Source organism: Apodemus sylvaticus, chromosome 17 (genome assembly GCF_947179515.1).
Source record: "Apodemus sylvaticus chromosome 17, mApoSyl1.1, whole genome shotgun sequence".
NCBI classification, from domain to species: domain Eukaryota; kingdom Metazoa; phylum Chordata; class Mammalia; order Rodentia; family Muridae; genus Apodemus; species Apodemus sylvaticus.
Genome location: NC_067488.1, coordinates 66,647,556 through 66,675,549, shown reverse-complemented (window position 1 = coordinate 66,675,549; position 27,994 = coordinate 66,647,556). Strand labels below are relative to the sequence as shown.

The window sequence follows — 27,994 nt, the reverse complement described above, 5'->3', positions numbered from 1 at the left end:
GAAACTCTGAACACACCCAGGGGGAACCACCCCACCATCCACACGAAGTCCTGCGGGCCGCCCGTGCGCGCTGTCAACACGCACTACCCCTCTCCCCGCCCCCCAGCCCCCCCCCCCCCGCGCGCAAGGGCACACGCGGCAGCCACTCGTGCCGGGCGCCTGTGCGCGCGCTCGCCCTTGGGCGCTCCTGAGTGTGTGCACCCCTAGGTTCCCTTGCGCTCCCAGGCGAGGGGGAGGAGTGGCTGTACTGCGCGGTAGAACGGCGGGCGGGCGGGCGGGTCGAGGAGCAGGGAGGGGAGCGGAGGGAGGGGGCCCTGGCCGGCGGCGGAGGAGGGAGGCGAGGAGGCGGCTGTGGCAGCGCACGGCGGCGGTGGCGGAGGTAGCAGCGGCGGCGGCGGCGGCGGCGCGGAGAGCTGGAAGCTAGAGCCCAGAGCTCAGCCGGGTAGCGTGAGAGAAGCAGCCGCAGGAACTGCAGCCCTGCTAGCTTGGGCCGAGCCCAAACACACCGGCCTGGCTGGTCCACGCCAGCCGCAGGTGGGAAGGGTCTAGGATGAGGGGCTAGGGTCTCTCTGCAAGGGACTGAAGCTGAGCAGAGGGGCTGTCTCCTCCTTCTGTTCTCTAGACAGTGGCTGAGTATGGAGCTGTCCCCCCGCAGTCCTCCAGAGATGCTGGAGTCGGATTGCCCGTCACCGCTGGAGCTGAAGTCAGCCCCCAGCAAGAAAATGTGGATTAAGCTACGGTCTCTGTGAGTCTCTGGCGGGGGGGGGGGGGGAATGTGTGTGTGTGTGTGGGGGGGGCACCTGAACTATCTTTCTGTGTGTATGTGGTGCTGCAACTGGAGCCAGGCAGGTAGATTCTCTTGGGCACACATGTTGGCAGGTGCAAGGAAACATGGCCCTGACATCCTTGTCCAGGTCACATCTGCAGAACAAGCCTGTTGGTCAGAGCAGGCTTAGGAGTTGCAAAGCTTGTGCTTGTGTTTGTGGCCCTTTGGGTGACAGACTGACACGCAGCAGCGGCAAGAGGCAGCACACTGTATGTGCAGTGTGACAGGGCTGCAGACCAGCAGCATTCAGGAGGTGCCAGGCTGATTCACACATATTCATGTACAGGTTTGTGCAAATGTGAGACCCATCACATGCAGTGTGCATGAGTAGTTCATGGGTCACAGAGGTGTGAAGAGTGCTTGCACCGATGCAGATCTAGTGCACAGAGATATTTGTGCCAACCTGTGGGTTCTATGTATCTTCTTTGGGATTGGTAGTTCTTCCTCCTGCATCCCAAAGGGAGCAGAAATGAGGGTGCTCATAAGATCATCTGCTTTGGTGTCTGGAAATTGCATATTAAATGGTCTGGAGGAGTGGGTGGAACCTTCACCTGGGAGCTAAAGGAGGGGGTGATAGTGAAGAAGACTGATTGATTGACAGGAACAACGTAATTGGCTTAATCAAAGCCTTTTTATTTTATTTATATAGGATCTCTCAGGATCTCCAAGCGCATGTAAGCTTCATTCCCTATTATGGGACTATAGTATATGGAGAGGATTAAAAGAGGAGAGGACGAACTCAGGTGTCTCATGCACCATTCTGAGGGAGAAAAGGAAGTTTTCTTCCTGCCCCTTAAAGCAGAACAGTATTGAAGCTTGTACCGTGTTTACCTTCCAGGCAGGTGCCATTGGGTAATCTCTACAGTCTGTTGATTCTTAATCAGAAGACAAGAGAAGATGAACATCTCCCTAAGAGATTCCCGGCAGCTCTGGGAAAATGGGATAGACAGGAAACAAAATGGTAACCATTCCTGAACCCTGTACTTCTCCAGTCCCCTCAGCAGCAAGCATTGAGCCTTTCCTTTCTGAGTTCTGACAAAGGGAGGGAATGGAGCTAGGAAGTGGACAGATGCCCATGTCTGTGTAGTTCTTCAAATATTTTACCAACAGAGATGAGCTGATGGCTTTATATTGGGCAGGTGAGTCTGATTTATGTGCTTGCTGCTTGCAGAGGCCTTTAGGGAGAATGAGGTACAGTGGGCAACAAGGTTTGGAATCCAAATGTGCTCTTTTGTCCCACTCCTTTGCTGTCTCTGGCCAATGCAATTTGCTAGATTCTGTGAAGCACGGCCTTGGAATGAGTTTTGGGATGAAGAAATGGAAAACTGGATTGAATTGATTTTTGTCGAGTGGGTCTTGATAGAAAAGGGTGCTCTGCCAAAGGTAACTAAGCTGAGGAGTGTCAGGTGAGGAAGAGGCTGAGAAGAAAGATGAGGAGTCAGGAATACAGACAGAATTCTAGGGTCTCAGAACAGCACTAATGGCTGATCATACATTCTCTGGGCTCTTGTTCTAGGTAGTAGGGTCCTGTAATAGAATGGGTTTCCCCATTTTCATCACCTACCACACTTTCCTAGACAAACAAAACTAAATCTTTCCTGAAAATTAATGGCTGTTTCCTTCTTTGATGTGAGAAAAGAGAACCCCAGAGGTGGCACTGATCTCTGGAAAGACAAAGAAGTGAAGAGTTAGATGACTTTGGTCTATCTCACTCAGCAAGCTGGTCCTAAGGAATACTAGCTGGCTGATTATTCATCCCTAGGAGTGGACTCTCAGTCTCATTTTTTTCAAGGCAGAGAAAGAGTTAAAGGTAGAGCCTAGGTTGATGGCTTTCTGGATTTGTTTTGTTTGAATATTGAGGGGGCTTTGACCACCTGAAAAAGGATTTTTGGCTTTCTTTCTCTGTTTCTTTGTTTCTTTGTTCCTTCCTTCCTTCCTTCCTTCCTTCCTTCCTTCCTTCCTTCCTTCCTTTCTTTCTTTCTTTCTTTCTTTCTTTCTTTCTTTCTTTCTTTCTTTCTTTCTTTCTTTCTTTCTTTCTTTCTTTCTTTCTTTCTTTCTTTCTCTCTTGGTGGGAGGAGTTTTCCAGCCCTCTAGTCATTGTTTCTAAAGAGGTGAGAAAGGAGAAATTCCCTAAAATGGAAATGGAGCCTTCCTTCTCTCTCATGGATGAGGGTAAAAGAGGTTATTTAGTCTGGAAACAGGGAGGTAGACATGGCTTTCTCAGGTCTGGACACTGAATGGAAATGGAGACAGATGGAATTTCTACATATCTGAATCTTTCTGTATCTTGGTTCCCAAAGACAACACATCCTACCCCTCGCCCCCTTTAAACTTCTAATCTAGGAATACAGACTCTTAGGGTGTTTTTGCCTCTGGACACAAAACCTTCCCTAATCCAATTGTTCAGGGTGTTTCTTGTTGAAAAGAACATCCAGGAATCCCATTTCTCATTCTAGGACCCTGTTGAAGATCAACTAAGAATCTGGGGCTATATGAGTTAGGGAAGTCTTCAACAGTGGGATTTTACTTCTGGCTAGAAGGAAAAAAATTTCTAACTTAGGAAATTCACAAATAAAGAGGCTGAGAAATGCAGTCTGAAAATGAGGGGCTGGTCATGTTGATTTAAACATCTCCAGCTGAATAAGAACAATTTGAGCTGGCTGTTCACTCTTATCTAAGACCAGAGGGCATACTAGAACTAGATGTAGAAGGAACTTTCAGGATCTGTCTTAAATCAAGAAAAACCTTGATTAGTTTTTTTCCTTTGTTTGTTTGTTCGTTCGTTCGTTCGTTCGTTCATTCATTCATTCATTCATTCATTCATCCATTCAACCATTCAACCATCCATTCATTCCTTTATCCAACCATTCATTCAAGAACAGTCTGGGCATCTTGCTCAGGGCAGGTAGAATACTACCAAGGTATTGGGCTTGTACTGCCGGATGAAGTGGATATGCTTCCTGCCCTCGTGAAGGGTTGGGGAGGCACATCTTTTTTCATCGTGCTATACTTATACAAGAGGTAAAATTCTGCCACTCTGTTTCTGTCCAAGTCTTTCTTTTGGGGGTTATACACAAATGAAAACACAGATGTGAGTTCTGTCTCCCAGGGCATATAAGTATCACTCTCATCTCTGCCCTAGTTTCTCTCAGGATTTTACATTTTACAGATAAAAATTCCTTCTTTGTGTGGGACAGTGTAGGCACAGTCTTCTTTTCTTGTCTCTCCCCTGCTTCATTCTCAGGACCCTAGAGGTTCAAGGTCATAACAGCTGAGTATAGAACAAGGATGTGTTTGAAGTGATTTTTTTTTTTTTTTTTTTTTTTTTTTTTGCTAATCTTTGTTTCATCTGAGTCTCATGTGGCACCTTGAACAATACAGGCTCTCAAGAAATACTATTATAAGGGAATGAAGAAAGAAATGAATTAGTTATGTGTGGGTGAAGTCATGGAATCCAGTTCTGTCTCTGACTCTCTGATGTGTGTTTACCTCCACACAGGAGGGAGGGGTGAGAAGGAAATGGAGGTAGAAGAAAGGGAGATAGTATGGTTGCTGTTTTTTCAGGGATGGGACCTCATATCAGAGCCAGGAACTGAATGAGTTACGGAGATATAAAGGCTGTATTTCGTGTGAACGAGAGACTGAAATTGTGAGTGTGAGACATGTATACCTATAAGTCTGGGTAGAGGGTGATGCATGCTGGAAGCACAGCTCCGTGATGATGTCTCTCTCTTTTTTATGGTTAGGAATGGTCTGTTTGACAGTTAATATTCCGGGAAGGTATGCTCTTATCTGAATGCTTCATGTGTTTGTAGGCACGAGATGATGTATAAGTATATGTAAATGACCATGTTGGTAATGGGATATGAGGTATACATGATCTTTTGTATGTATTTGTGACACATTCAAATATTTTGGCAATCTTGAGGGAGAGATCCAGAGGGCAGCAGGAAGAGGCCGAGGGCCTAGATCCAGACTGTCATTGGTTGATTCTGCCATTGGTTCTCATGTTGTATATGCCCCATCCAGTAATTGTATGTGGCCTTAAGTGTTGTAAATCCTGCTGACATTCACCCATTCTCTCCATATAGCTGTGGAGCTGCTGTGAAGAGTGCAGGATGAACTGTGGCTCCTTCCACCTCTGGAGAACAGGAGCACCAGGCCTCTTAGACCTCAGTGGGAGGTTTTTGTTTTTTTCTGTCTTCCCTGAACAAGCCCTCTCTCCTTCATTTCTAGCTGTCACCCAGGGAATCTCTCCTCCTTGGTTTTTGTACCACTTTCTCACCAGACATTTCCCATCTCTACTTCCTTCATAGCACTGTATGAATGAGGACTGAGTGGCATCTGGGTGTGGAGGGAGGGGGAATTCTGCAGTAAGATGGGGAGAGGCCCAGAGACAGGCCAACTCAAATTTAGATAAAAGAAAGTGCTTCCCATATGTCTGGTCAAAACAGGTATGTGGAGGTTGGTGACAGCTGAGGGGCAGAGGGAATATCAGATGAATTTAGGCTCAAATTCTCACTCCTGTGTGAGAATTGAACTGTGCCGTGTGATCTTGAACTCTCAGTTTTTGTTTTTTTGATATGGATATTGCATATTCCATATGAAAGTGACATTAAATGATAAAGTATGGAGATCTTTCAGAATGGGGGAGCTTGCTTTGTGAGGGAATGAATGGGGGACTGATGACTGGATGTAAGAAAAAGATGAAGATTCAGGAGGCAGGAACATGAATTATCAAGTTAACTGGGGCATGATTTGGTAGAGTTTTGCTGATGAGTGATTCCATGGGAGGGGTGAAGACATGTGTCTGAGTTTAGTGAATGAGAGGCTAATGGGACTGGAAGGATGATACACTGTGAAGGGTGTAGGCTACTGTTAAAGGACAACAGGGGTCTTTAGAATGGCTGAACAGGACAAAGATGGCACAATCTTAGTTCTGAGCAAAGGTCAGCATGGGAAGCAACCCCTCCTTTTACATTCATCCTAAATACTTGGCTTGGTGTAATATCATCTGGCTGATCATATCCCTCAGCTACCTGTTCCTGTGGAGAATGGGGGTGGGGGAGTTCTCACCCCTGGGCTTGCTCGCTTCCTTCTTTCTCAGCTATGGCTCAGGGAATTTCTCTTCCCTAGTTTTTATAGTCTCCCTCTTCCACCCCATGTCTTCTATCTCTACTTTAATTTTGTATTTCATCTAATTTTTATTTTGGAAGGACTCTGTAAGTCCTTTAGAACCCCAATACTATTATGCTTGCCCAAGAGCCCCAAGAAGCAGGCTGGGGAGATGAGGTGGTTCTACGTGAGTTGCACTTTTCATTTTTGCCCAGAAGAAGGTAAAGAGGTTGGATATTTAATAGGCCTGGCAGGCCAGGTGGATTCAGTTAGAGAAAAGCCTGGACCTCTTTAGACCTTTCCCTTTTCATTCCCTCTCAGACTAGAATAGAGGTAAAGAAAACCTTGAAACCAGGTGTGGTAGTGCATACCCACAATCTAAGCACTTTAGGAGAATTTAAGGCCAACTGGGGCTACATGAGATTCTATCTCTAAAATCAAAAGACCAACTAGCCAGCCAACCAGCTAGCCGGCCAACCAGCTAGCCAGCCAAACAGTACCAAACCCTGACAAGAGGTTTGGCTTGTCTTTGAGTCAGCAAAGGAATGGTCAAGGAAGTCTCTAAGGCCTTTTTCCTCTCCTTTCTCTTTGACTCTTTCTTCATTCCCTTCCTGCTTTGCCCCTTTGCCCAGACTTTTCTTCGGTTTCCCTTCTTTCCTATGCTAATTTTTCTCCTTTTATGTATCTCACTTGCCTTCTCTGTCCCTTTTGTCTTCACCTATCCTCTCATGCTTTCAGACTCCTACTCATCCTCATTCCTGGCTGAGAGCCAGGGAAACTCTGGGGAGGCTTCCATCATCTAGGTGTTGCTGTGGTGACAGTGGGGTAAGTTGGGTTCAAGACACCCTTTGGGGCCTCTTTAGAGTCCAGCCTCAACTCTTGCTTTCTACAGGGCCTCTCTTTTGCCTGATCAGCGACCTCATCCTCTCAGCCCCTCCAGGGAAGAAGCCAAGTAAATGCTTTTGAATCTCAAGGGGCTGATTTTTCTCAGGTATGGAAGTTGAGTAGTTATTTTCCCACTCTCTTCAGGACAGCTTCAGAGAAAGAGGCATAAAATGAAGGCAGCAGGTGAGGTGGAGGTGAGACACTAGGAAGCTTGGAAGTTGTTAGATATAAAGATTGCCCCCTCAGGAGGGAAGACAGCTGGTCCAAGAGAGCTGGGAGAGAGTTCTGGGAGGAGCTGAGATGGGATGGATAGGGGGAGGATGTCCTGTGTTGTGGTAAGAAGAAAAGTGGTTGTTAAGCATTTATTGCAGGCTTCTCCCAGTGGTGTTTGTTAACCATCCTCCTTCTGTTGTTGCAGTAGATTCTGCACTCTCTTACCACTCCCCCCCACTACTGTTCTAACTGTGGTTCTTATTCTTGGTTGGGAAGAAAACATTAGGTTAAGATTCTACTTCAGCATGTGGGACCTTAGCAATCCCCAGAGGGGCATTGATGGAGTTTGTCAGAGAAGAAGGCCAAGGTGTATCCAGAGATGTCTGTGGATAGGGCTGAGAGAAGAATCAGGAGTATTTAGGGTTGCTTTTGATTGATCTGAGTTCTCAGGTCAGTTGAATGCACAACTGCAATTCGAAGTCAGATTTGCAAATAGTTACAGTGGCTGAAGTGGGCCATGAGGCTGCCAGCTGGTATTGGCATTATTTAGGCTGGGAAAGGAGTGGGGTTTCTGGGTCAGGTGCCTGGGGAACCTTTTACAGACAGGATCTAGGGCCTATGAAGCTTCCCCTTTCCTTCTATATTCTCAGCTTCCCACTCTCTTCTTTATCAGTCATCCAATATCTATCCTGGCATCTTCTCCCTAGTTCTGTCCTCTATGTCCACCTTGTTTGGAAACTCCCTTCAGCCTGAGCTGGGTGAGCACACTTGCCAAGTTTCAGAGCTTGGAGCATCTGCACCAAGCTGGAGGTTTAGGAATTCCAGTCTGGAAGATGTGTAACATCTCCTCTGCTTGCCTTTGAAATGTCAACAAAGTTGGCTGTTGTTTTGATTGCTACAGAATGTATTGAGGGTAGATATGGAGGAGAACTTCTTGGGAAATTCACAGAGGTTAGAAAATAAGGAAGCTACCATCTTCCATTAAGACCTGGTAAATGCTGATTTGGGGGAAGCAGTAAGTTAGTCAGAAAGGAAGAACTCTAGAACCTGGGAATCAAGGCCAAGATGCCCTACTTCCCTATTGCCTACAATGCCAGGTCCTGAATTCAAGAGCTACATGGGCTACAGAGGAAGCAACTGATTCCTAGAGCTAGTTGATAGGATGAGGGAAAGTACTGGGACCAATTTGCAGGCCTGCTGATCCAGCCTTCCATTGCAGTCATTCTTGCCAAACTTCCCGTTCTTACGCATCTTAGATTGTTTTAAGCATCTGGTCAGTCCCCTAAAGCAGAACATCTGCTGGAGACATCTGCTGGGATGTCTAGAGGACTAGTGGGTAGTTTGTGGGGGTAGCCAGTAAGCAGAACTCCACAGTGCAAGGAGAAGGGTCAATGAACACGTGAGCTGAGAAACATTCTTTTGGATGATGTCTGGTCACCTCCTCTCTCATCTTTCTTCACCTTGTGTTATTGCCAACCTTTCCCAATTACTCCCTTTGTCAAGGGCTGGAGTCTGAGGGAGAGGTGATATATTTGCATGCTATATCCAGCCAGGCACTGGGACACCAAGGTTCATATTAGTCTGATCTAAGGCTGGAACTGCTTAAATTGTTTCTTTCCACAGCACAGTCTGGGCTGTGCTGGGGCTGTTCTAGGAACAACTGTTAGAAATGGCTTCTAGGTAGGGGACTGGGGAGTTGGGTTTATACACTGGCTAGGTAGAAGCAGATCTCATCACTCTGTGCCTCAGTGTTTTTCTTGGCCACTTCTGTAGCACCTCCCAAATTTCTTTCTTTCCCTGTTTGCCTTTCAGGACTTTCTACACATTTATCTCACCTCCTTTTGCTCTTTTAGAGTTCTGTCTACTTCACCAACAGTACCATCTACCAGGATGGGAAAGTATCAACAGTACATCTTATCTACCCCTTTCTCTGTCCAGTGCCTAGACATCTCCCATGGCTGCCATGACTACTATGTCAACCCGAGGTCTGCCATCTTCCAGAATGACATCCGAATTCTGCCATTGGGAGGGGTATTTTTTTAATCTCTGGAGCCACCACTCTGCCCAGCCAACTGTCAATGAGAACCAGGGAGTGAGGGGAATGTGTGGCAAAGTTCTGGTTGCTCTTGGACTCTGCAGCTCTTTGTTCTGCATGGTTCCTGCCCCTGCTTCTGCTGCCTTCCAGCTCTTGTGGACTTACAGGGGAAAGAGAAAAGCCCTAGACGCATGGAGAGACTAGAGGTTTTCCATGCATAGCGCAGGTTCCATTTGAATGTATGAGAAAATTGGGTCCTGGGCACTAGTGGGCATCTGGGACTTTGTTTATGGAATACTCTCAATGAATATTTGAAAACCAACTAAAGGATTGGACCAATGCAATAACCTTCTGCATGGATGTACTACTGTATAGCTCCCAAAGTGTTCTTGTAACTATCTCATCAGGTCTTCACTAGACATCTGGGAAGTATGTGTTATTTACCAGATTTAAACATGGAAACTAGAACTCAGAAAAATTTTCCCATGGTCCTACACAGTCAACAAAAGAAGGCAAATAAATTCTCCTGAGTTTTACTCAAGTCATTTTAAAATGAGACTTAGCTGATATCCTTGTTTATTTGTTTCTAGTTTCTATGGTCTTTGGATCCTTGAGATTATCTAGATAATATCTTTCCCAACACTACCCCATCCCCTCTCCTCTCTTTTTATCTGACCAGAACTAACTTTTGTCCTCTATGCCAATAATTAGTCCTTGATACATGGGGGAGAAAGCTGGGTGTGGGCAGGACAAGGAGGTCTTGTTCTTGGGTTTTTTCTAACTCTAAATTCAAGGGGTAATGAAAATACAAATGGGTATTATAAAAGGGAAGAAGAGACCTTAAAGGAGGGGAGCAGAAGAGAGCAATTGAATACACAGGACATGAGAGCAAAGGGAGAGGATTTGGAGGGGAAGAGGGCCAACAAGAAGGGTCAGGAAGGATGGGAGAGTGCAGTGGAGGAGAGGGGTGAATAAGAACAAAGCAGAAAGTCAGGTGTGATAACACATTTGTTTAGTCCTAGCCCTTGGAAGGCAAAGGAATTTGTGAGTTTGAGGTCAGTCATCATGAGTTCCAGGGCTATAGAGAGAGATCCTGTCATGAACAATCAAAAACAACAAAAGAAAGCCTAATAAAACCTCAACAGCATTAAACAACGACAACACCCAAACCAATCAACCAAAACAAAAACAAACAGAAAGACACATGTTTGGAAGTGACATAATGAAGCTTGTAACTTTTTATATTAACAAAAACATTAATAAAAATATATGAAAGAGCTGAAGGTAAATTGACACTGGACTTCTTGTGGGGTCTTCATATCTCAGTCCTTCCTAGTAGCAGTTGGCTTAGCTCAGTTAGAGGTAAGTGTGTGGATTCAGGCTTCAGTTCAGGGTGTGGATGAATGTATGAATCCTCCCACCACAGGAAAGGGATGGTGATTGCTCCTAAATCTCTTTTTAGTAGGAATTGTCTATAATCATAGATTGGAATAGGTGACACAGCACATAGTATGGGGTGAGCAGTCATTTGTCCAGACATCTTTGCTGCTGTTGAGGAGATAGCCTCTCCAAGGATTTCCAGTTTAAATTAATTGTCAACCTCTTATTGGGAAAGTTGAGATTAGCAGAGCAGGGCTGAAGCAGGAGAGCTAGCACAGCTTGGAGGATGCTGCTGTTTGGGGCTGAGTGCAGCTGGCTGTCACCTGCTCCTCTCTCACCCATCCTTTTCAGTCAGCACGGAAAAACAAGCCAAATGGCTTGGCCTGAGACTCTGATGCTGGGTCTAATCCTTTCTTTCTGAGAGCACTAAGCAGCTGGTGGCCATGATAGGGAGGGTGAAGGCAGTGGGGCACAGAGAGTGGTCCGTCCCCTTTCCTCTCCCATCTTGGCCACCATTCCCCTAGAAAGCAACGGTGGGTCTTTAACCTCTGCCACTCGTTTGCAGTTCACTCCCACTTGTCCCACTGCTCAGAGCCGCTGAGAAACAGCAGGTCCTTAAACTTCGTTTGTTTATACTCCTTTAGGGCCTTGGCACGGTGACAGTCTTTTTTATTTCTCTGCTTCTGAGCGGTAGGGAAGGAGGGAAAAGACCCCGTCATAAAACCCAAGCTCTGGGTCTGTTTCTTTTCTCTCCCCTCCCACCCCCCCCAGGCCACACTAGTTCCTGTGAGCCATTTCTCTCATTCCTCGCCTATGAACGACCCTAGATTTGAGGATACTTTTTGCTTCAACCCTCCTACCTCCTTGTTAGCTCCGCCTCAACCCCAGGGGACCAATCATAGCCCCAATGAGCTTGTATTGGTGATGTCATCTTGCAGCCAATCGTGAAGCTGTTAGAGCTGTGTGCATAGTCCACTTGGCGATGAAGAGGCCAGGCTCTTTCCTGCTGTTGTCAGGAGGGGAAAGAGGGATCTTGGTCCTCAAGCTCTCCTGGGAGCCTTATTTCGCCCCTCCCGGAATCAGTCCTCTCTCCTCCACTTCTGAGCAGTGTTAACTCACTCTGGTTAATTCACGGTTTACCCCAGTCTCCGTTTGTAAGAGGAGAAAATCAGGGGTAGAAATATTTGGCCGGCCTTGCGTATTTTTTTTTTTTTGGTTGTTGTTTTTTTTGCCAGTCCCTGCCCACCCCCAACATTCTCTTTGTTTTAACAAGTACTCCCCCCCCCCCCCGCCCCCGACTTTTCATTCGCTGTGTGGTAGGATGCACTTCTCTCTGCCTGTGAGCTTTCTCTGGCCTCTAACTTCTGCAAGCCCCTTTCCAAATGCAAATAATTCTGTGGGGGCCCTCCAGCCTTGAGCATTCTCTCAGGTGCGCTAAGGATCCTAGAAGAAGTGCCCTAGAAGAAGCTTGAATTTGCAAGAGCTGATCTGTTTAGACCCTTTGGTCTCTGGCTGGGCCCCTTCCCCTCCTACCATAGACTTCTCTGGGACAGATTCAGGATGGTTCCCTGTCCCTGCCTCCGGACATTGCCTGCTAATCCCTTTTTCCCAAAGAGGAGCTCCACCTCCTTAGAGCAAGGGGCTGGCCTGTGCTATTCCTGGCCTTTCTGGGACTCTTCTGACAGCAGATTCTTGTTTTCAGTCTGATTCAGATGTGAAACTTTTCCCGCGGCCTCTCACCCAGTTCCTGTGGGCTAGGTCTCTGTCTCATCACCCCCCCCCCCCCCCACCCCAGCCAGGCCTTTTCTGTTCCCTGTTCACAAATTGTTCTCTGGTCAGTTTCTCAGTTCTGCTGGGTCCTGAAGAGGAAGTTGGGGGTTCAAGAGGGAGTTGTTCCCCAGTAAGGGCCCTGTGCCCTGGGGTCAGCCTTTTGATACTTTGAAGTAGAGAATTTTGATAGCCATGGCAAACCCTGTTCCTGTTCAGAGGAGTCACCTCCAGGGCCCCATCCTCAGGTAGGTGCCAGCAAGAGTGGAGGAGAAGGGGAGCAGGGAGAGGGGGAGTAGAAGACAGGAGAGGGGAAAGAAGAGGGACCAGGAGGAGAGGGGAGGCCAGGAAGGGTGGCAGGAAGAGGGCCAAAGGAGTAAGGACAGGTTGCTTGTGAAATCTCATATTTTTGTTTCTCTGTTATTTACCATATTTCCTATTTCCATATCTCTCTGCTAGTTTTGCTTGACTATAACAGGTATTTTCATAGGAGTTCTCTCTGTTCCTCCTGATCACTGGCATCCTTAAGATCTTATATGCCTGTACCCCCAGGCTCCAGCCTTCATATCTCTCTTCTTTCTGTAGACCAGATTGGCCTTGAACTCCCAGCATTCTTCCTGTTTCTGCTTCCCAAGTGCCAAGATTACAGATATGAATTAGGACTTTTTTTAAAAAAAAACTCCCATTACTGGAGGGGAGCACAGGCACTTGTATACGTTAGGTAAGGGCTTCACCACTGAGCTACTATGCTCCAACCCTTTGTTTATCTTCCTCGCACCTCTGGGTTGAGGCAGTCTTTTTCTAAGCCCCCTGTCTACAGAGATCTTCGTGGCAGTCTTAGTACTGGAAGTAGTGGCAGACAGTTTTGGAAATCCCCAGATGGCCTGTCACATTGTGATCTGTAGAAATGGGCTGGTGGGGGTTGCAGTCTTCTCTGTGTTAGGGCTATTATTTCCAGAGTCTTTTTTTCAACTAAAGTTAGGGGAAACTGGAGCCTGCCAGGGTCAATATTGGTGGGAAATAAAAGCAAAGAAGGAAGAAAGTGATGGTGAAATGAGTATGGCTGGGAATGGAAGGAATTCTGGGAAACTTCAGTTTTCCTGGAAGTTTGATAAAGGCTTGTCAGTGTTGAACCTCTTTTCAAGGGAAGGAGCTTTTCATGGGTCAGACTCTCTGAGATCTGAAACAGAGGGCTGTACTAGAGTGTTGTAGGTGAAGAAAAGGACTTTCTGTAGCTAGTGAGACATAAGGGGGTCTTTTCTCTGAAGGACTTTGAGATAAAAGAAGCCTTGCTTCCTAGCATGTGTGTGTGTGTGTGTGTGTGTGTGTGTGTGTGTGTGTTTATTTGACTTTAGGAGGGTGCAGTTCAGCACCTGGATCCTCTCAGCTGCCTGAGTTCAGCTCCTTTTCTTGAATTCCTTGTTTATCTAATTTACTCTTTAATCTTTCTTCTCCCCATCCCTGCCTTTCTGGTGTCTGGATCATGTTTTGTTCAGACTTCCACAGAAGCTCCTGGGTGAGATCTAGCAGTCAAAGAAGGTGGAACTTGAATGGGCTGTTTAAAGTCAACCTATAGCTTTGCTCCTGTCCCTGGGCTTGTCATCAGTCTTTTAGAAGCCCGCCTGGGTAGTGTCATTTTGTAAGCTCTGGCAGATGGCCTTTCACCTGATAGTCTTCCCAAAACTTCTCTAGTTGATGAATTTGAGTATGGAGACCAAGGTAAACCAGGCACTGTTTGTACCACATTGACAATTGCCATGCCCTATAGTTCACTAACAGGTCCAGACAACAGAACATTAAGGTGGTACTGGCTGAGGCTGTGGTGCAATGTCCTGTGTCTCTCAACATGTTAATTATACTGTCAGACTTGGTTTGTCCTAATACCACCAATGTATAGAGACATAGGTTGGTCCCCTTAACTTTAGCGTGAGTTGTTGGCCTTGCCAACCTGAAACTGACAAGTCCTGAGATCTTGGGCTAAAGGCAAGATCCTTATTTCCTAAGATGCATGTGAGATTCAAATGAGGTTTTAAATTGTGTAGTCACTAGTCACTAGCATTTTCTGTCATCTCCATTTAAACTGGATTTCTTCTCCTGGGCTGGGATTGAACAGGCGAGTGCTTGCTGAATTTAAAGGACTGGTTGGGGCAGAGTAGGAGCCAGTGACAAGGAAATGGTAAATGACTCAGGGAGTAAAGAGCTTCTGGAGCAAACCTGATGACCTGACTTCAATCCCCATAACTCATATGATGGTCAAAGGAGAGAATGGAGTACACAAATTGTCCTCTGCCTTAGACACACGTGACACCACATGTGTAATGAATTTTAAAAATGCATACCTTCCTTTGGTCTAGCAGTGAGGTTTAGAATCTACTATTTTAAAATTATAATCCAAGGTGATACTGGTATCTGCTGTCTCCAAACCACTTTTATCTGTCTGTCTGTCTATCTATCTATCTATCTATCTATCTATCTATCTATCTGGGAGTGGGTGTTGAGACAGGGTTTCTCTGTGTAGTCCTGGCTGTCCTGGAACTCACTCTGTTTCCAAGGCTGGCCTTGAACTCAGAAATCCACCTGACTCTGCCTCCTGAGTGCTGGGAGTTCAGGCATGCACTACCACTGCCTGGCTGAGACTGCTTTTTAAAAAATATTTTGCTTTTGTGTGTATATATGTGTGTGATTTTTGTGTATGGCGTGTGTATACCAAATGTGTGTGAGGCCACCAGAGGGTGTTTATTCCTCTGGAGCTGAAGAACAGGGGTGATAGGAACTGAACTCAGGTCCTCTGGAAGAGTAGCTAAGTACTCATCCACTGATCCATCTCTCCAGTCTCTCCTGGTCACATTTTATTTTTATTTTATCTCCACGCCACATTCTAATACATACTGATTAAGAATTAGTGACCTGTCCAAGGGAATATCAAGAAGTGAGCTTTGAACCTGGGATTTCAGCCTCAAAGACTAAAACATGTGTGGTAAAGCATGTCAAGGAGTTGGGTTTGTGCATTGGAAATGTAGTTTGCAATCCTTTCTCTGCCTTTCTCTCTCTTTGGCCCATTTTGACGATAAAATGAGATAAAATAGGAGAAAACATTTTCAAAATGTAGAGCTGGCTGCATTGTAAGCAGTTATGCAAATAAATGCAAATGAGAAGCCGTGGGTGTGGCTGTTCACTTGGGAGCCAGCCCTTGTATTTCCCTAGCTTGGTTGGAAAAGACAGTGGTGGGCATTGAATTCTGGGGACAGGATTTTTGGTTGAAAGGGAGGGTGAGTGAAGTAGCAGATGAGAATAAAGGTTGGAATATGAGGAGAACTGAATCACAAACTGTAGAAGAAGCTTTTCTTTCTGTTTTGTGTGTGCCTATTCCAAAGCCTCCCAGTTACCAGGACTAAGTAGAGAGGGAGGCCCTGTCTGGGCCCAAAGAGTGTACCTTTTTCTGTGATTTTTCTGGCAGTTCCTGGCTGGTGGCCCTTTCTTGTTTATTTGTTTGGGAAAGCCTTCCAAAATGTCTAGTCCCTTTTCTGTTTCTCTTTCTTTGTGTAGCAGAAGTGGACTGAGCTTTCCTAAACTTTCCCTCCTTGTCAGACAACTGACTGTTTCTACATGGAACTAGTGAGGCATGAATAATGATGTGGGCAAGAACCTACTCAGGAGGCACAGGGCTCCTCCTTCCAGCTCCCCACCCCCAGACTGGCCCCTTTGCCTTCTGCCCTATTTACTCTCAGACATGTGGGCCAGGACTGCTGGGCTCTGAGGTGAGATTTGGCCGGTGATACTTCTTAGGGCTAGCTATTTTGAGCCCCTATTCCAAAGATGCTGAGACCCCAGGTTTCTATAGCAGTTTCTGTTCAGGAATGCCATTGTCCTCCCCCCTCCCACCCGCTTCCCTGGCATCCCTGGGAATTGATGCTAATTTCAGCCTCTGGTCCCTGACTCATTCTCTTTTCCTCCCTGACTCACAGTGTGACCTTGGGTTGCTGAAACCCCTTTCAGTGGGAAATTGTCCTAGCTACTGTCTTACCCAACCTGAATGGGAGAGCCTGTGCATAGTGGGGTGGATGATGGGAGGGTGGTGAGTTGTTTTCTTCAAAATCACCATCTAGAGCCAAAGTGCCATTTGCAACTCTGAGCTGCTTTTGCTAGACTTCCAAGAAACCTCTCAGTTAATTAGTGACCCCCAGAATTCAAAGCTGCAAAGTGTGAAGGGACTGTCCCCTTGGCAGAGGGCATCAGATGACCAAGAACCTGGCTTCACCCTACCATTTTGCAAGGGTAAAACTTTGGCTGGGCCAGAGGTAGGACATGAGACTCTCTGTAGCATGAACCTGGACAGCCAGGGGTTAACTTGCTTTGCCCTGGTTGATGGATTCTGGAATCATAATCCATTAGCTCTGCCTGCATGGAGTGAGGCCAGGCAAAAGCATTCGTATTGGTCTTTGTTCTGTGTCTTTGCCATCCTTGCCAGGATTGAGGGGCTGTGGATGTGTTCCCCCTCCCTACCTTGACCAAGATAATGAAAGGATCCTGGGGACTGTTTTGATTGGTGTTGATCCCAAAGCCATCTCTCCTAGGGAAGTATGGAGACTGTGAAACAAATCATCTCTAGAAACATCCCTCCTGTGACTGCCAACTGCCTAGGCTAAAACTGTGGGGGTATATTAACTTATAGGGAGAAGCCAGAGCTGGCATGAAAAACACTGACTACAGTTGTCATTAATGTTAGAACTATTAACATCTCAGAAGACTGGAGGTGTTTCTGCAAAGTGCTCTCTAATGGGGGAACCCCCCTGAATGGGCTGTAGTAAGCACAACATCTGTACTCATACCCTGCAGGCTGCGCTACATGGTGAAGCAGTTGGAGAACGGGGAGGTTAACATCGAGGAGCTGAAGAAAAACCTGGAATATACAGCTTCCCTGCTGGAAGCTGTCTACATTGATGAGACAAGGTGGGAGAGGCATGCAGATGGAGAAGGAAGATGTTAGATAGGCAGAGCTCCAGAAAGGGAGGAGGGCAGAGCTGGAATGAGGGCTGCGTGACAGGGACAGACAAAGAGGATGGGGCAGAGATAAAGAGGTGGAGAGATAGACACTGCCTGGAAAGGGCTGGGGTGGAGCTCAGGGGTGGAGTGTTTGCTTCACATTTCAGACACCCAGCCTGATCCCCAGTACTGGGTAAGACAAAGGTAAAAATAGTGATGGCTTCAGGGATGCAAGGAACCTTAAAGACCATCTAGTTCTAACCTCACCCACATGGAATACCTCTTTAGACCTGTGTTGGCCAGGAGGGGCAACTCTGGTTCTGTTTGGCTACTGAGTACTTGTACTATATAAGGATGAATTGAAATATGTCTGTAAATTATATGCTGGGTCTTAAAGATAGAAAAAAGAACACAACATATGTCATTCACTCATATGTTTAGTTTTTTTTCTTGAAATAATATTTTAGATGGATTAGCTTAAATAAAATTTGTCATTAAACATTCTACCAGTTTTTAAAACATTCTTTTTCTTTGGTTTTAAAAGAGTTATTATGTTAATTTTACTTGTATATGTGAAGACCTGCATAGATGCATGTACGCCACATGCATGCCTGGTACCAACATAGAGGCCAGAAAGGGTGTGGGATCTCTTGGAACTAGAGTTACACATAGTTTTAAACTATCTGATGTGGGTTCTGGGAATTGAACCCTGGTCCTTTGCAACAATAGCAAGTGTTCTTAAGCACAGAGCCATCTTTTAAGCTCCTTACCAGTTTTTTTTTTTACCATTTTAAGGTTGCTACTAGAATAATTAAAATTTCTTTGTTGTTGTTTTTGTTTGTTTGAGACATGACTTCATGTCACCCAGGTTGGCCTTGACCTTGCTATATAGCTAATGTTTGCCTTGAATTCCTGGTCCTTCTGCCTCCATCACACCTAGAAAAAATTTAAATTTCATATGTGAACTTTGAAGTTTATTTCTGATGGATTATGCTGCCCTGAGCATCCCTGGAAGGTAGTGTTTCGTCTTTTGCTAAGTCACGTCCACAGTGATCTCACTGCCTTACACAGTGAATTGTTTCACTATTAGAGATGTTCCATAGGAAGACAGACACAAAGAGCTTCATTAAAAGAAAGGAAAGGTGAGTTGGAGGGGAGAGTCACTATGTGGGTACTGTGTGCAGGGTCTCGAGCTATGACTTTCCTCCTGGTCTTCAGGCAAATCCTGGACACTGAAGATGAGCTTCGGGAACTTCGATCAGATGCGGTGCCTTCAGAGGTGCGGGACTGGCTAGCCTCCACCTTCACCCAGCAGACCCGAGCCAAAGGTCGCAGGGCAGAAGAGAAACCCAAGTTCCGAAGCATTGTACATGCTGTGCAGGCTGGGATCTTCGTGGAGCGGTGAGGTTTGCCCATTCTCATCCTCCCTGACCTCTATTGTGTGTGCCCTCTGTCCCAGCCAGTCTGATCTTTGGTGACCTTATCTGCTCTGAGACTTATTGCCACAGCCCCAATTGGCCAAATTTCTCCTCCCTAGACTGTCCCTGATTTTTCTGTGTTCTTTCCCAGGATGTTCCGGAGAACATATACTTCTGTGGGCCCCACGTATTCTACTGCAGTCCACCACTGTCTCAAGGTGACCCCTGGGTTTTGGGAAAGAACAGAAGGTTGGGGGTTGAAATAACCATTGGGACTACCAGATATTCTGTTTGTGGTATGATTTTTGTTTTACTTCCCTTTTAACTACTAGTTCTATGTTCTTCTGGACAACTTTTGCTTACCCAAGAGGCAAACCCTTGTCCTCTTGTCTCTCTGGTATCGAAAGACTGGGTTGAAGGAGACCCACATAACCACCTTTGCTTTCTTGCTTTATTGGGAAGTACACCTAGAAGTCCAACTGATCTTGCCATTCCAAGGGAGGCTTGGAGGGAAACTTTCCTGCCAAGATTGTTGTTTTTCCACAGAACCTGGACCTCTGGTGCTTTGATGTCTTTTCCTTGAACCGGGCAGCTGATGACCATGCTTTGAGGACCATTGTTTTCGAGTTGCTGACTCGGCATAGCCTCATCAGCCGATTCAAGGTTTGGCAGCATTCTACCTCTACCTCCAGGCAGGACTCTCTACTCTTCTCTGTCCTGTTCTAGAAGATTCCCAATGAGTAGACTCTAAAGTGCTCTCATCCTGTCCCAGTGCGTGTGTGGGGGTGATACCCTGCCCATCTCATTCTTGCCTTCCCTGAAATTGCTGTAATGTGGCTTTTCCCTTCACTCACTGCTTCCTGAGGTACCAGCCTTTAAGTAGTTAGCTTGGGATACTGCTCCTTTTCTTTCCTGGCCTGTCCCCTTTGAACTGACTGCCATCTGTCTCCCCTTCTGCTCCTGTCTGTGGACTCTGGAGGTCTAGAGCCCTGTGCTGTCATCCTTTGGGATTAGAGTCTCTCCATTTGCCCTCTGGGGAAAGGGAGGGGCCAGAATGCAAACCTGACTACCCTGTCCCCAGCTCGGGTCTGTGCTGGGGATTGTCTGGAGTGGACTAACTCTAGGCAGAACTGGGAAGGGCTGTGTGCTTGGTGGAGAGGAAGACAATCTGTAAAGAAGTTTGCCCCGCCTTTCATCTGGTGGGAATAGTATTGGGAGGGAATTGGGCCAGGAATAAACACTTTGGTATTCACCTCTGAAAGAGGAGTGTGAAAGGGTGACAAGTGGCTCTGGGGCATGGGGTGGCACCTGGGGTAGCAATAGATGTTGAAGGCTGAAGTAGCAGATTTTGAAGGGTGTGAGCTGAGTAGTAAAGTGGGGGTGTCCTCCTAGCTGTTTTGTCTTACTTCACTGGAACATTGTCCATGCAGACTCTCCCTGACCTTTGACTCTTCCTCTTCTGACTGAGCTGTTCAGCTGGATTCTCCTCTGGTGCTTCATGAGACCTGGTCCCCTGACCTTTTCTTATCCACTCCAGCTCTGTCTCCTCAGGTCAAGAATTGCAGGCTCCCTTTTCTAGTTCCAGTTTTGATATGTAGTTCTTAAATGAACTTCAGACACAAGGTTTTTCCAAACTCCCTCCATATGTGGAAGCTAGGTTTAGGGGCCCCCAAGAGTAGCTGCAGTCAGTTGGCTTTAGCTAGTCTTTCTGACTGCTTCACAACTGTTAGAGATAGGGATGTCTACTGCATCCTGGTCAGGCTTCCTTGCTAAGCTCCATGGTCTCTTCCCTTCCTGTTTCCCCTATTCTTCCCTTCCCTCTAGGGACACCATGGCAACGTAAAAGCAAGGGCAGTTGTCATGGAAACAGTCCTTTAAAATTCCCTGAATTTGGGGCACAGCCCTCCAGGGGTAAGGGTGGGGGATGCTCGGGTCTAACTAGTGGTATGTCTTCTTTGTCTATTGTCACTCTGAATCTCATCTGCAGAAGCCTTCCCAAGTCCTGAGCCTTGGATCCTTTTCTGGTCTCAAGTGAAGATTAGCCTTGCCCTCCAGGAGTCTTGAGCCTCTTGAAGGAGGCAGAGATATTCCAAGGGTATATATAGTCAGGGACAGAATTGAGATTGGATGTATAGAGCTCTGGTTCTTGGGGTATGTGCACATGTGTGTAAATGCTGTGGGCCTGATGAGCTGCCCATTGGCATATGTGGGGTAGAAGTGGTCAGGGAGGAATTCTCAGAGAAACATGTGCTCCATATCTGCTACAAGGGTGCTCTGTAGCTCATCTTATTCTTCCTTTGTTTCCGAGCCCTTCTCCATGGTATTAGATTTGGGGGTGGTGCAGGTGGTTGGAAGGTAGGAGGGAGGCTTTCTTTCCTTTCCTTAGAAATCTCCATGGAAATAATAATTATAGATACTCTTCAGAGAGTACTTACTAAATGCCTTGTACTTTTCCTCATTAAATCCCAGGTTGGTAGTAGTATCTTTATTTTGCAATTAGGAAAGCACAGGAAAGCATGTGGATTATCCAAGGTCACACGGGCTGCAGGTGGTAGAGCCTGAATCTGAACTAGCAGTTGAACTAGTAGAGCTAGTGCTAGTCCTTTGGGCCACACTCAATTCTTTTTGGGGAGGGTGGGTGGATGAAATAAGGTGGTGGTCTTCCTCTATTACCCTAGCCAGGAACTTGTAAACCTTTTGCCTCAGCCAAGTGCTGGGATTACAGGTGAGCATCATCATACCTGACTACTTTGTAAAGAGTGCTGGGATTGCCTGTCTCATCACTCTTGTGGATCCTTGATGTTACCATTCCTCCTGCAGATTCCCACAGTGTTTCTGATGAGTTTTCTGGAGGCCTTGGAGACAGGCTATGGGAAATATAAGAATCCTTACCACAATCAGATCCATGCAGCCGACGTGACACAGACTGTCCATTGCTTCCTGCTCCGCACAGGCATGGTGGTAGGTGCCTGGCAATGCTCCTGCTGTTCAGGGCCTGTGGATCTAAAACTAGGAAGCTTTGGCTACTATTTCAGTGACCTTTTCCTTATCTTCCTTCCTGGAATCCCAACACCTTCAGAATCAAATTGCATCCACTTCCTCCAGAGAATTCCCAGGTGTACCACACTTCCTGGGGTAGCTAATGCTGGGCACACACAATGGGGTGTAGTGGGCAACATATGACTGGTGAGAACAGAGGGAGGTTCCTAGCCATTCTGAGAGTTGAAACACATGGCTAGCTTTGATGATGGTGGAGTGAGGAAGGTGTCTGGGAGATTGGCAGAGTGCTGTTTCTACTTCATTCTCTTCCCCTTCTCCGAGCACTGTCTGTCAGAGATTGAGGTCTTGGCCATCATCTTCGCTGCAGCCATCCATGACTATGAGCACACAGGCACGACCAACAGCTTCCACATCCAGACCAAGTGAGCAACGGGGCATGGCAGGAGCAGGAGGGGCCAAAGCTGCCAGAGGAGCCCTTTATGGGGGGCTAGGCTTGACATACAGCTTCACAGGTCAGAATGTGCCATCCTGTACAACGATCGATCAGTGCTGGAGAATCACCACATCAGCTCTGTTTTTCGAATGATGCAGGATGATGAGATGAACATTTTTATCAATCTCACCAAGGATGAATTTGTGTGAGTATAGGCCAGCATGTGTCATCCCTGAAACTCCTATCCCAGCCTTCTTTCCCCCCCCTATCTTTTAGTCCTACCCCTTGCTGAAAGGACTGGTCTCTTCTCTGTTTGTTCACTTAGAGAGCTGCGGGCCCTGGTCATTGAGATGGTGTTGGCCACAGACATGTCCTGCCATTTCCAGCAAGTGAAGTCTATGAAGACAGCATTGCAGCAGTTGGAAAGGTAGAACATTGAGGGGTGTGGGGAAGGGCCAGGCCAGAGAGAGGGCCTTGTGAATCAGGGTACAATGGGCAGTGGTACTCCTGAGTTCTTACCTGGGTTCAGAGACTCTCCTGTCTCCAGGCACTTATCTGAATATACACGGGTCAGTGTGTGTGGTGTTTGTGAATGTGGCCTTGGATTTGTGTTTAACTGGTCTGATGGAGGGTATTGGCCAGGAGCCTGGATGGGGCTTTTATTGTAATTACAGGACAGGATTACTCTGGAATGTTGGGAAATACAATCAATCTTTTTGGACATGTCCTTGTCTGAAATGGTAACAATGAAGTTCCTCCCTCAACATTAGCTCCTATTCTAAAGGCCACGGGGAGAGTTGTATGAGGTTAAAAAAGAACAAAAATGAAGACAGAACAAATGTTATAATTCTATCTAATGCTGTTTAGAAGTGGCTGGGAATGGATAAGTGTGTGTAAGCAAGAATGGACTTGGTGCCCTGGAGGTGTGTGCTGACCTGTGCATATGGTGTCTGAATAGAGACTATGTGGCCACCATGGGACATTGTTGGGGGGTGGTTAACAGTAAGAACAATGATTATCATTGTAAATAACATTACTGGGTACATGTTATGTGTCAGACACTTTGAAATACTTGTTATAAATCATTTAATTCTCAGAACAAGTCAATGTGTGGCTTTTCACTTTTGGTTTGAAGAAAATGAATTATGACATTTTCAGTAACTTGCTCAATGTTTCACAACTAGTGGGTGGTAGTTATGAGAGGGAGTCAAATTCATGTCCATTGATTCTAAGAGCCTGGGTTCTGAGGTACTTATCTGTGCTTCTACATCTGTACATACAGATGAGTATACATGAGTGTGGGTTATTTAGAGTTTTGTGTGTGTGTGTGTGTGTGTGTGTGACTGGAAATTGGGGAATAGCTAAGTTTTCCTTTTCCTAGATCAGTTTCTTTCTCTTTAACACTTCTCCTAACTAGGATTGACAAGTCCAAGGCCCTATCTCTTCTGCTTCATGCTGCTGACATCAGCCACCCAACTAAGCAGTGGTCAGTCCACAGCCGCTGGACCAAGGCCCTAATGGAAGAGTTCTTCCGCCAGGTATTCCTGTCAGTGGAACCTTCCTACCCCCTGCTCTGCAAGCCTCCCACCTCTCACTCTTGAATGGATCTTAAGCTTGTGGGGTCAAGTCTCTATCAGCTCGGCTGGATTCTGGGTTTCCCTATGCACCCTCATTTTCAGGTCATGGGGCAGCATCCTTTCCCCATTGCAGCCACTCATCTCCCCAGCCCTCCCAATCCTGAGGCATCTGTCCTCTTCCCAGGGTGACAAGGAGGCAGAGCTGGGCCTGCCCTTCTCTCCACTCTGTGATCGCACTTCCACATTGGTGGCCCAGTCCCAGATAGGTGAGTCTGAGGGGAAGAGGAAGGGAAACATCTGGGCCTGGCCAGGCATGTTCCAAGCCTCCAACTCTCCAAACTACTCTTCTTGCTGAGGCAAGGATGAAGGACTGGATGGAGAACTCTGTGACAAAGGAGAAGGATCTTTCTGGGATCTCCTCTCCAAGTTGTCTCCAATGGGAAGGCTCTTCCTTCAAGTCATTTCTCTAGTCTTTGTTATTTGCAATTGGGGCTGTGCTCCCTCTCACCTTTGCCTAGCTCTCCAAGAGAGGCATCTTTGCTGATTAAGCACTTCCTGCAGGTTTCATTGACTTCATTGTGGAGCCAACCTTCTCTGTGCTGACTGATGTAGCAGAAAAGAGTGTCCAGCCCTTGGCAGATGATGAATCCAAGTCTAAAAGTCAGCCCAGGTGACTGTGGTTGGGATAACCATGTGTCCTGGCTCATTGAATGCAGAGGGGATACCTTTATGAGCAGAGACACAGGGTAGAAGGAGCTGTGAGGGATGTGAGCTGCTTTAGGTTTGAGAGCCCCTCTGCTTGTCACAAAAGGATGGGACTAGAAGGGTGTGACTTACATCTAGACCTCCAAAATTAGTTTTCCCTTTAAGGGTCTTTGCTGTCCCTCAGGTAATACTGTTTTTGTTTTTCTTCTACTAGGAGAAAAAGTGTGGAGAGGGAGGAGGTACAGTTGTGGGAAGACAGATAAGGATTTGGGGGGTATCTAGAAGAGGGAAAAGAAGACTCTGACCCCTCAGCCTCTTACTGATCTTTTATCTCTATGCTGAGGGCTAAGAAGTAGGTTCCGAAGAGGGCTGGGTCTTATATCTGGAATTGAGTGCGTGTATGGGATCTTATTCCTAGCTTCCAGTGGCGCCAGCCTTCTTTAGATGTGGACGTAGGAGACCCCAACCCTGATGTGATCAGTTTCCGCTCCACATGGACCAAGTACATTCAAGAGAACAAACAGAAGTGGAAGGAACGGGCAGCGAGTGGTGGGTGCTGTTATGTATGTATGTATGTGAGCATTCTAGGACTGGTTGGCAGAGCAACAGCAGTCCCCTTTTTGTTAAGTCCCAGGTAACTCTTTGGCTCCTGGAGTTGCGAATGGAACCAGTCAGGCTAAAATAGGAAGCCACAGGAAAGGCTGTTTGAATGATTTGGGCTAGAATGATAGCTGAAGAGATGATAGGGACAGCCATAGTATTCCAAGTCCTAGGGCTTTGTGCACATCATGGTTGGACTCCTTGCGTTCTGTGGCTGTCTCCAAATGGTGCCCCTGGACATCTGGGTAAACTTGGTGGTTTTGGCTGCAATGTGTTCAGGGGCTGTGAGTGTTTCATGTGGGAGGGTTACACGTAGCTTAATTTGAGGCAGGTGGTAGATGAGGGTCAGTCTTCTTATTTTCTTCATATACACCCTTGGTTCTAGAGAAACTACTTCTTGGCCTAATATCAGATTTCTTGGAATCTTCTGTAGGCATCACCAACCAGATGTCAATCGATGAACTGTCTCCCTGTGAGGAAGAAGCCCCATCCTCCCCTGCAGAAGATGAGCACAACCAGAATGGGAATCTGGATTAGGGAACTGGGGGCTGACCAGGTGAGTTGGGAAGCAGGAGATTAGCCAAGCCAGTCTGGTTTCAGGTGGCTCATCTCTGGGCTCCACGCAGCAGGAGGTTCTCCTTTTTCCAGGCAGTAGAGAATTGGAGGCATAAGACTAAGCCAGGGTGTGGGTGGTAGGCAAGGGACTCCTATCAAATTCTTTGGTCCCACAGTCCTTTCTTGAAGGCAAAACGGACTGGACAGGACAGGCAGAGCAACATATGCGCCAGCCTTTATGAGATTAGGAAATAGGCGCTAGTCTGGGCACAAGGCTCAGTGACAGCAGGTGAATGAATATGATTTCTATTTCAGTCCAGCTCATACATACCATTGGCCGCTATGCTTTTGAAGGGCATTAGCACCCAACTAGAGATCAAGGGAGGACTGGGTGGAATTTGGAGAGGGAAGGTCATGTTAGATATGAAATTCTAGAACAGAACTCTGAAGTGTCTCCTTCTTTCTCTAGGTCCTCACTGAGTCCAAAGTCTTCGATGTCATTAGCACTATCCATCAGGACTGGTTCCCCCATCTGCTCCAAGGGAGTGTGTTGGTTGTGGGAGAAACAGCTCACCTGAGAGCCGAATGTTGGAGTGGGTGGGGTGTGGGAAGGACCCCTCTCCACCCACAGGCCCCCAGTGGTCACTGTGCCCATCCCTTGCCTCTGGACTCCCTCCTTGGCCAGGTGGCCACTTGGGGGGAGTAAGCTCCCTGCAGGCTTCCTACAGTTTGGAGGGGAGGGTCAGAGATGCCAGCCCCATGGGCCCTCCTCATCCTTTTTGCCTCCAAGTTTCTAAGCAATACATTTTGGGGGTCCCCTCAGTCCCCCACCCCAGATCTTAGCTGGCAGGTCTGGGTTTTCCTTCTCTTCCCTGAGAAAAGGCCAGAATAGGATAGGAAGCTGGCAGCTTTCAAAGCCCTGCATGGGAAGGGCAGGTGTCTCTTCAGGTTCCTTCTTAGGATGAGGTGGGGGACATCCTCTTGATTCCATAATTGCACTTCTTCAGCCCCATTCCCCTGCAAATTCTCTCTCCTGTGCCCAAACAGTGGCTGAGAGAGGAGAGGAGCCTTTGGGATTCTTCTGAGGGAAGTCTTCTTTCCTGTAGTCCTCAAGAACTTGGGGATGGTCTGGGCTTGAGGGGCTTTTACCTGCTTTAGCTGGGTGTTTGGCCCTTTGCCTCCTTCCTGTCCCTGGGAACTAGGAAGCCCTCATCCGACCAATGTCTGTAAATGCTCTGAGGTCTTCCTTCAGGATATATCTTATGAGCAAAGGAAGGAGATAGCAGCTAGCCCCAGTGCAAGCAGGGTGAAGTATTACCCAGTAATCCATGTTGTCACAGAGCAGGTCCTTCCTGCCTCCCTTCTCCCAGAACTGGCCCACTAAGAGATTCCCCCTCCCCTGGGACCCTGGTGAGTGGAAGGCAGATGGGAAGGGGCTCAGGGTGGTTGCAACTTGGAGCACCCAGAGCCAGTGCAGCCAGGTAAAGCCTCTTCCTGTCCTCAGGCTCCTTGCCCCACCTCACCCCCATATAAGGCCAAGTCCAGGTGACTGCCTCCTCCTCTCTTGTAAATACATGCATTTGTACAGTGGGCCCTGTTCTTGTGAAGTCCATCTCCATGGTCATTAGACCTGCCACTCTGAACCGCATGTGACTCCCCCATGCTCTTGGTCTCCCAGGCCCCTGCTATAGCCAGAGATCAATAAAAAAAGGGAAACCTGCTGGATGTGTGTGGTGTTCATTAGCTAGAAGTTCTCTCACGTGTCTTTTATAGTTATCTTCAAAGCTGGACAGAACTCTGCCATGGTATTTTCCCTGAGTGTTGGAGGGGGATTCAAGTGAAGCCTCTCTGGGGACTGTGTGTGGGGTACACAGCCCTTCACTGCCCAGGCTATGCTCGTCTCAGTTGTGTGGTACTGTTGAAGAAAAGGGGGTGAAAGAATCTTGCCTTCTCCCTTCATCTCTTTAATTCTTTGGGAAACTCAGAATCAGCATCAGAAGTCTGGCTAGGATCAGAGACCATTTCTCCGTTTGTGCATGGTGTTAGTCTTGCCCTGACTTTAGCAGGTAGGACAATGGGAGAGGTAGCCCTTTGGGTTTCTAGCCACTGTGTTTTCTGACAATCTTTGTGTCGGGTTAGAACAAGGAATAGTGGCCACACAATTGACCACCAGACGATTCCAAATATTCCCTTTCTCAGGGAACTAGGGACAAGATGTACTTCCCATTTATGTACAGAAGATGGCGCTATATAGCAAGCCCTCACTGGTCTGTGTACTTGCTTTAGAGCAGCAGTCTCTCAAGTAGGCTGCCCTGCTAAGTGGGCAGAGCTTTCCACAGCAAGAAAGGAAAGCCTTGAGGTGACCTGCTATTCCCAGACTTCTATTTTTCTTTATTTAGTGGAGGCTAGGATTTTGTCAGTTTGCTATTTCCTTCCTTAATTGGTTCTAAGGGTGGGGGCTGTGGGGTACAGACAACAGCTGAGGGAGGAAGGAATCCCCAG

General features: G+C 47.0%; 1 protein-coding gene across 3 annotated transcripts; it reads left to right on the top strand.

Moving 5' to 3' along the window:
• The first annotated feature begins 353 nt into the window (after positions 1-353).
• Positions 354-27,212, top strand: Pde1b (phosphodiesterase 1B). Of its 3 annotated transcripts, XM_052161154.1 has the most exons (17): positions 354-534; positions 623-745; positions 1,665-1,787; positions 17,058-17,171; positions 18,423-18,605; positions 18,774-18,840; positions 19,169-19,285; positions 21,443-21,583; positions 21,944-22,044; positions 22,135-22,260; positions 22,381-22,482; positions 23,473-23,593; positions 23,817-23,898; positions 24,194-24,302; positions 24,756-24,886; positions 25,371-25,493; positions 25,962-27,212. In XM_052161154.1, the coding sequence occupies exons 2-16, from the start codon at positions 636-638 to the stop codon at positions 25,472-25,474; spliced, it is 1,731 nt and encodes a 576-aa protein (XP_052017114.1). In that variant the 5' UTR covers positions 354-534; positions 623-635; the 3' UTR covers positions 25,475-25,493; positions 25,962-27,212. The 3 variants fall into 3 exon arrangements, with proteins under 3 accessions (XP_052017114.1, XP_052017115.1, XP_052017116.1); XM_052161155.1 differs by lacking the exon at positions 1,665-1,787 and having other exon boundaries at positions 356-534; XM_052161156.1 differs by lacking the exons at positions 354-534; positions 623-745; positions 1,665-1,787 and adding an exon at positions 12,281-12,469.
• Positions 27,213-27,994: the final 782 nt, after the last annotated feature.